The sequence below is a fragment of the Morus notabilis genome, unplaced genomic scaffold, assembly GCF_000414095.1.
Source record: "Morus notabilis unplaced genomic scaffold, ASM41409v2 Scaffold1585, whole genome shotgun sequence".
Classification (NCBI taxonomy): domain Eukaryota; kingdom Viridiplantae; phylum Streptophyta; class Magnoliopsida; order Rosales; family Moraceae; genus Morus; species Morus notabilis.
In genome coordinates, this window is record NW_010357775.1 from 76,593 (window position 1) to 85,557 (window position 8,965).

An 8,965-nucleotide genomic window follows, 5' to 3' on the forward strand; every position below is an offset into this window, starting at 1 on the left:
GGGGGAAGAGACAACGGCACTGTTTTTCCACTAAAATAACTCAAGTGATTCATTATAGCATAAAAATGTCTCATGGATGTTATTAATAATAATAATAATGGTATTTTACAGGATCTGTACAAACTAGGGGCAAGGTCATTCTGGATACACAACACAGGCCCCATTGGTTGCTTGCCAGTGACCACACCCGCAGCTCGAAGAAACCCGGAAAATTCGACCACCATGGCTGTGTCAAGGCTCAAAATGACATGGCAAAACAGTTCAACAGATTGCTCAAGCACAAAGTCAACAAGTTAAGAGAAAAGCTCCCTCTTGCTGCATTAACATATGTTGATTTGTACACTGCAAAGTACAAACTGATCGGCAATGCAAATAAGCAAGGTAAAAATTAATAATAACAATAATCATTTCAGCTCTTGAACATAATTATAACAAAAGTGATACTGCAATGCAGGGTTTTTGGACAAGGGAAAAATCTGTTGTGGTTATCATGAAGGTAAAGTTCATGTCTGGTGTGGAAACAAGGCAAAAGTAAATGGCACTAAAATCTATGCAGGTTCATGTGAAGATCCTTCATTGTATATTAGCTGGGACGGTGTACACTACACAGAGGCTGCAAATCATTGGGTTGTTAAGCATATCATAAATGGTTCCTTCTCGGACCCACAGGTTCCAATCACTCATGCTTGTTATAGGCATTGACTTTCATTTGTGATCACCAATGTTTTCAAAACTTTAATTGATATGACAATCACAATCACAATGGACGAAATTTGATATCAAGAGTACCATGTGTGGTTATTTATTTATTTAAATGTGTGGGAAGCGCGACAAATTATAATTGTTCTTTTCGTGTAATCTAAAGATACATGCGCCAAAAAATGTTTACATTGAGTTATAACTACGGTAAAAATACAAGACGTGTCATCTAAGCCCAACCGCCGGATAGCTAATGAATTGAATAGTAAACCAGAGCTTTTTTTTGGTTTTGTTTTTGAGGTAGCGATGCTAAGAAATGGCTTTGCTTTTATTTGTAATAGGACCAAATATAAATAAAGGATTGTTTAAATGAAAAATAAAAGCGAGGAAAATAGAGAAGTATAACTTTATTTTGTTGGCACCACGGGCCACGGGCGTTAGCCTCACGTATAGACCAAAATAGCCTTATGATCCGACATGAAGAATTTAAGCAGGTCGTTTCCGTTTTTATTTTCATTTTTTACGGTTTTCGAGAATAAAAATTGAAAACGGTTGGAGAAAACGCGTTTGGTGTAAAATTTTTTAAAATCAAAACTGAAAACACCGTTTTCATTTTTTCTTTTTTTTCTCATGTTTTTGAAAACGGTTTTTTTCCGTTTTCATTTTTCTTGTTTTCATTTTCCACTCTTCTGCGACTGCGCCCACCCCCCCGGCCGCCACTCTTCTCCGATTGCCCCCCCTCCCCCGCCGCCGCCGCTCTTCTTCGACTGCAATTTCAGTTTTTTTTTTAAACTGAAAACAATCTCAGAATACAACTACCAAACGCATTTTCAGAAATGATTTCAAAATAAAAATGAAAATGTTTTCATTTTCATTTTCACACAGAAAACAAAAACGTTTTGGAACAAATTCTAAACGCACCCTAATTCTCACCATCTCCACTATTGGGACCTGAAATTACTATAAAACATAAAATGAAACATGATACGTTTGATAAGGGGATTCATATTATAATTTAAATCATGGTTCATGATTCGTTACAGTATTTTCTCTCATAAAAAATACACATAAATCAAAAATAATTTTAATCTCATAATTTTAATCCATGAATTCCTTAATATTTCAATCAAACACACGAGATATGTTGTCAGTATTATCCCTTGATTTTTTATTTTCCAAGATAGTTACCCACCAGCTCTCTCTCTCCTCTCTTGCTTGAAATGCTAGCGTTATCTGGCAGAAGTAACTTTCAATTTCAAAAGCAACTTTTAGAGGCATGCCTAATAACACTAAACACCCACTGATCTCATACAAATCCTCAAATTAATATAATAATAATAATAATTTGGACTCAAAGTTAGCATCTTCAATATAAGCAAAAGAAGTATGGTCAAAAAGCGTTAGCAGCTAGGAGGCATAGGAGTAGAATATGTAACGCAAACTGCAATACCATCCACACTGATGAAGTGACGACACATAGCAGTATTATTATCATTATTATTATTATTATTATTATTATTATTATTATTATTATTATTATCATTATTTGAAGTGACACAAGGAATCAAATAATTCTGCTGGTTTCTTTCATCTCAATTAAATTTAATAGATAATAGACTGCATTAGGAGGACTCTTTAATAGTTTTCCTCTACAAGGATAGAACACGTGATTCTGTAATTAATTAACCTAATGAAGACTCACGAGCATAATGCTTGTTTTTGTCATTCCTGATGAGAATCAGTTTCCTATCAATTTGTGAGATTAAGGCAAAGAATATTAATATGTAATGATAACATAAATGAATATAATACCTGCATAATGGATGGCTGGTCATAAAAAATAATACAATATAACATAAGATGCTTGTAACGTTTACTCATGTCTAGTCGTCACGCTAAAACAATGGGATTTCTTGGACTTCTTACCAGAAGAAAAAGCACACAAGAATGAAATTTTTTTTTTCTTTTTCAATAATTTGTTCAGATTTGCCAAATGATACTTCACTCTTTAAATAAGCATAATTTGCAGCACGTTGTTTTATGGTTTGGTTTTTATTACCACTTGCAACTGAGAATTAATAATGTACACCAAGAATTTAATGTTCAGTACGAGAGAACGTCTGATAATATTAATTTAAAAAAAATAATAATATTCAAAGGTTTTCAATTCCTTTAATCCAATTTTTATATGCCACTTGAGGCTAATTCAAATGGTTAGGTGTGTGACTGTGTGCATGTGTCCACTAGAATTCGAACTTTAATGGTTTCATTTATTGAATAAAGTGGAGCCATTGACCCCACACCATATAAAAAAAAAATCCAATTTCTATCTAAGAAATCTCCTGTTTAGTGTCCTCAATTTATGGACACAATGATTGTGTTTCAACCATAGGAAAAAGTTCCACTCTACGCGGAGTAAAAGAGGGATTGAAGTCAAAATGCATATAAAGAAAGTGGTGTGTGTGTGTGTATATATATATATATATATATTAACATGTTTATTCTATCGATTTGAATTTAAAATTCGAATTTTACTACAGTAAAAAGCTCTCACAACAAGTCACATCTAACTCTTTTACTATAGTAAAAAGTTATCACATAAAGTCACATCTCAACTCGAATAAGCGAACTAAACGGAGTAACATTTGCATGCTAAATGCATTTACCCACAAAACACTCTCTGTCTCTTTGGAGAGATATACAATAATTAAGCAAGTCAAGAGATATTATATAAAATTGTTTAAAACAAAGATGGGTCTAATTTTTCTGCCAAGCCATAAAGTATTAAAGTTAGGCGCCATCCCAGGATTCAATTCTGCTTAAAGTGGACAAAAAGAGCTCACAGGAATGAATCCGCAATTAAGATATTATTTGCAGGTAAATTATTTAAGATGGAGATGCCTTATCTAGTAGGCGGTTTTTATGTTATAACAACAGTAGATCATGAGAGAAAAGAACAAAGTAACCACAGCTAGCTAGGTTGTATTTAGCAAAAAAAGACAGCTATCTAACTTGTATTACAGTAACACCGACACATAATGTTGACAAACAAAGAAAGTATAATGGTAAGTATCTCAAATTTTATCCAAAACTTTTTTAATACCAAATGACTTAATAAATGACTTAATAAGTGAGTTGCTAATCTTTTATTTGATAAGTGTTTAAATAAGAAAAATGCATGGCGACATCACTGATGTCGAACACCGTAGCTAATAGGGATTGGACTGTATTTGTGGGTCTCATTCTTTATTAGTATAGTGTTAAACTCCACTTGTACCTTTTAATGTTTATTTAAAAAAAAAAAAAGGATTATCATGTCAAGAAGTATAGAAAGCTTGTGTTTACTAATAAGAAAATGACAACTCATTTGTTACGACGGTTTAGTGTAAAAAGGTTTTTGAATTCGAGCACTATAATAAAGAAAGCAAGCAGTACATCAAACTCAAGAATATATTTTTTCTTATCATGGTATGTTTATATTGCTTTTGGGAGACCATTGTCTTTCGTGATACGTATTATTTAATATTTTCCTTAATTAATTTATTATCCTCGTGCTACTAAGCCTTTAAGCATGTATAAATTTGGTGAGGCACTAATGCTGCACGACCATCTATAAGTAACGTATAGTCAGAATAGTGAAAAATGGAGCCTAAAGCAAGATTCTTTTTTGCTTGTTTTTTAGCTACATGGGTTCTGAAAATTGAAGGTGAAGAAGTGATAGATGTGTCACCTTGTGACTTCCCTGCAATTTACAACTTTGGAGACTCCAACTCAGATACCGGTGGCGGATCAGCTGCGTTTTACCCGATGGCACCTCCCTGCGGCGAAACTTTCTTCCACAGACCAGCTGGGAGGGGTTGTGATGGTCGCCTACTAATAGATTTCATTGGTATCACACTACAATCTAACTTCAACTTCTCTTCTTTAGAATTAGATTTATGTCAAATTTAAAGGACTAATATGCAGTACTAAATAGTTTTTGCACGTGTTTATGTAGCAAAACACCTTGGATTGCCTTACTTGAGCCCATACTTGGACTCAATTGGAGCAAATTTCAGGCATGGTGCTAATTTTGCCACAGGAGGATCAACCATAAGGCGTCAAAATGAATCTTTTTTTCTTAATGGCGTGAGCCCCTTTTCTCTTGACATCCAAGTTGCGCAGTTTACACAGTTCAAGTCGCGAACCGGCTGGTTTTACAACCAAGGTCATTTTTCATCTATAATAATCATCACCCCATCATCCAAACTGCTTTAAACTAACTTTTATTAATTGTATTAAGGGAAATTTTGGTTGTGAATTTGTGATAATCTGCAGACAAGAAAAGCTCTAACAGAAGCAATCTGCCGAGACCGGAGGACTTCTCAAAGGCTCTATACATATTTGATATTGGCCAAAATGATCTTGCCGCAGGGTTCAGGACAATGACTAATGAGAAGTTAAAAGCAGAAATCCCTGATATAATCAACCAGTTTGCCACAGCCATCCAAGTAAGAAACTCTATTAGCTTAATTGCTATGTTTAAAGGGTGTCATTATCATTGATCAGGATTGATGTTATCTTTACAGAACCTGTACCAACAAGGAGCAAGGGCATTTTGGATACATAACACCGGCCCTATTGGTTGCTTGGCAGTGACACTGCATTACCTCCACGATCCACTCCCCACCGGCTACGTTGACCATCTTGGCTGTGTCAAGTTTCAAAACGACATGGCAAGAGAGTTCAACCGGCAACTCAAGCTCAGAGTCAACGACTTAAGGGAAGAGCTCCCTCTTGCCACATTAACATACGTCGATTTGTACGCTGCAAAATACGAACTGCTCGCCAATGCAAAGCAACAAGGTATAAAAAAAAACACAAACAGTTATGATCGAATGTTTGTAATTGTAATACTTTTTTTTTAATTGTTTTCTTGTTGTCTGATTTTGCAGGATTTTTGGACAAGGCAAGTATATGTTGCGGTTATCACGAAGATAATGATCATGTGTGGTGTGGGAACAAGGGAAAAATAAATGGTAGTGAGATTTATGCAGGATCATGTGAAGATCCTTCATTGTACATTAGCTGGGATGGTGTGCACTACACTGAGGCTGCAAACCGTTGGATTGCTAATGATATCAGAAATGGAACATTCTCGGAGCCTCAGGTTCCAATCACAAATGCTTGTTATAGGCACTGACATTTTCTGATCAGTGATCACCCTCTTTTGGATGTTTTTAAATCTCTACGTTGATAGTCTTCAAAAAAAATCTCTCCATTGATATGGGAGGAAAAAAAAAAAGGGCACTAAAGGAAAATTGATCAAGTTGGCAAACAGGCCCAGAAGTGCATCAATATAGTGGCAATCAGAGTAACATTTTGATGGCGTTCAAAAGAGTTTTATGTGTTTTGCGAATAAAAAAGAATTTTTTTGGTTGGTAATTGACAATCAAATTTGATACAGCGGCGTGTCAATGATTGAGAGAGTCCAACAAGGGAAGCAAGCACTAAATTTGTATTGTGTCAAAAAAGAAAAAGTATCAGCGAGTCAGAGACTAGTCACAAGTCTTTAGCCGGGAGAAGTTGAAAACTTCCCACCTTATAAAAATTTCTTTTTTTTTTTCCTTAATCTTTAGGTAATATTTTGGCATATGATTCTGCTACAGTGTAAATCTATAATTTTGATTTTACTATAATATTTTTCTCCAACAATAAATTTAAATTTCAAAAATATAATTAAGATTATGGTTTGAACCTATATATCTAATAGGCCATTAATATCCAGGGTATTACTAATTCATTAATGTACTAATCATGCCTTTTCTAGTCAAATCACCAACTGATTGAGAAAAGTTATGCAATTTGATGGCATACATTTGCAACATTCGAAAACCAACAATATATTTTCTAAATAAACCTAAAATATCTATACAATTTTTATGCATGATATTTATTGAGCCGTGATCAGTTGCGCCTCGTAGCCGTTGGACTCTTTCTCTCAAAATGCTTAGGGATTTGGGCCAGCCTATTCGCCAAAGGACCTCTCCAACATACAATTATAAGCTAAAAAAGTCCAGATGTGAGCCAATAAGTATAGTTCACTTTACGAATTTAAATTTTTAATTTTAATTAAAATGTGATATTTTTTAAAATTTTTGATTATAATAAAAAAAATTAAATGTGATATTTTTTAAAAAATTTTAACTGTAAAAATTTAAAATTAAAAACTCAAATCGATAAAATGAATTAGGCCACACAATCAAGCGCATTAGTGTGGGAATGAAGAGATGATATATATATACAGATGATGCACATACAAATAGAAAGGCAAGACCAAAACTAAAGGTCATTTTAAGTCGCACTCAATAATGATTACTTAGTATAAAAAATATTAATATTTATTTGTTCTACCTTTTTTTTTCTTTTTTGTCAAACAAGTCCATCATTTACAAGACACATCTTAATCTAGCTGCTTATTTAATTATTACGCTTTTATACACTTTTTTTTTTTTTTTTTGCATCGTGTGAAAACATTGCTCATTCATCAACAGCCTACACCTTTTGCCTGCTGCATGATAAGTTACCAATGGAGTTAATTAAGTACTAGAAAAAATGTTCATCAACAAATTAAATTTTTTTTTTTGGCTCGAATGTTCATCAACAATTTGATAATCAATGAAGAACATTAATTAATGTTAGAGAGAGATTTTGCTGGAAAAGCGAGTCTTGGGCTCTACAAATAGAGTACTCTTGTTTCGAAACATGAATACGGTTAATTTTTTCCAGGCTAATTAATGCAAGAATTAAACTGAATTAAAAAGGCTCTTTAGCTGATTAGTACTTGCATTTGTTGTTCTTGTTGTACGTTACCCTTCACTCTTTGTACAGTGTAATAACTAATCGTGTGTAAAAGTAATAGATCGATAATTGAAACTCATGGAACGTGTTACACCATGGTCGAGCAATCGGCCATCCTCTCGCACGACAGGCGCCGAGGACTCCTCGTTGAGAACCGGTTGCAGACGTCGAGAGAACTACTGTAGCTAAGGTGTCCTTTGGACGTCGAGAGCCCATGCAAGACGACGAACGTCGAGCATCGTGGCCATTACGTCGAGGCAGCAAGTCCAGTCAAATCCATCAACAAGTCTTGTCAACTCAGGAAAATATACACTGCGCCAACTGCTACTGTCGAAATCAAGAAATCAGGCGGCCGGTAAGAGAAGTCAGCCTGATTTCCTGAAATTACCATCATGAAAATACACCTACGCCATCTTAAAATCAAGGGATAGAAGATGACTTCCTCATCGGGAAGTGCAAAAGAAATGATTATATGTAAAGGCTTATAAATAGAGCCAAAAAAGTCTATTGAAGGGTTACGCACTATTTCATTACTCCTAGAGAGCTTGTAATCCCAGAAGATATTAGTGCATCCACAAGTGGATTAGGTAAAGAGTTCTTGCCGAACCACTATAAATCTATGTCTCCTTTGCATTATTTTTCCACTTTAATCTTTAACTAAGCCGTGAGTGTTACTGAGAGTGTTTTTAGAGAATAGATCACTCATTGTCAGAAAAACACCGTCAATAGAACGTTTCCTAACTTAAAAGGGTCATAAAGCCAAATTTATTACCTTAAATTCAACACTACCTGATTCATATAATATATATATAAGAATATAAATATATGTATATGTGTGTGTTTGTGTAGAGTCCTTGATTTTCAATTACCTTTGTTCTACCCAAATCACCAATACTTAACACTAGTTTTGATGAACCACTGTATAACCCAACAAGGAAGCAATAAACTGCTTTGTGATGTTGAAGAGAAAGAACAAGAGTTGTTTCTTTCCCAATTTCCTAAAACCAAAGGTTTGTTAGGTTCTTCTGGCCTTTCACTATACCAAGGCTTTTGTTCCCAACATACGGCCAGTTTTGGATTATTGTGCTTTTAAAATAATTGTTGTGTTTTTAATAGAAACATTACTTTTATTTAAAACAAAAATAGAAACAGAAGTAGAATCTAAAAGCTATACATTCTAACTTCTCAAAATAACTTAAAAAGTATATTGATTTATATGTTAAGTATTTTTGTACACATTTACCAAACACTCTAGTTGCATCGTTTATTGTACAAAATATTTTTGAGAGTTTCAAAAACAATTCCAAACACTCCTATAATCTCCTTCCAAAAGCATTTCCAAAGCCCGTCATCACGACATCATTCTCGCGTCGAAGTCGAAATCAGGCACCACTTGACTAAAAGCCCTTTTGTTCTCGATCGTCAA

General features: G+C 34.3%; 1 protein-coding gene and 1 pseudogene across 1 annotated transcript; both read left to right on the forward strand.

The window, feature by feature from the left end:
• LOC21386089 overlaps positions 1 to 702 on the forward strand; it is a 3,466-nt pseudogene extending 2,764 nt beyond the window's left edge.
• Positions 703 to 4,331: 3,629 nt separating this feature from the next.
• Positions 4,332 to 6,180, forward strand: LOC21386090 (GDSL esterase/lipase At5g14450). The gene is made up of 5 exons (XM_010090883.2): positions 4,332 to 4,588; positions 4,697 to 4,906; positions 5,017 to 5,189; positions 5,268 to 5,544; positions 5,634 to 6,180. The coding sequence occupies exons 1-5, from the start codon at positions 4,342 to 4,344 to the stop codon at positions 5,879 to 5,881; spliced, it is 1,155 nt and encodes a 384-aa protein (XP_010089185.1). The 5' UTR covers positions 4,332 to 4,341; the 3' UTR covers positions 5,882 to 6,180.
• Positions 6,181 to 8,965: the final 2,785 nt, after the last annotated feature.

Coding starts and splice junctions, on each gene's coding strand:
- LOC21386090 (XM_010090883.2), top strand. CDS start 4,342: ATGGAGCCTAAAGCAAGATTCTTTTTTGCTTGTTTTTTAGCTACATGG. Junction 4,589..4,696: donor CCTACTAATAGATTTCATTG/GTATCACACTAC, acceptor GTGTTTATGTAG/CAAAACACCTTGGATTGCCT. Junction 5,545..5,633: donor CGCCAATGCAAAGCAACAAG/GTATAAAAAAAA, acceptor CTGATTTTGCAG/GATTTTTGGACAAGGCAAGT.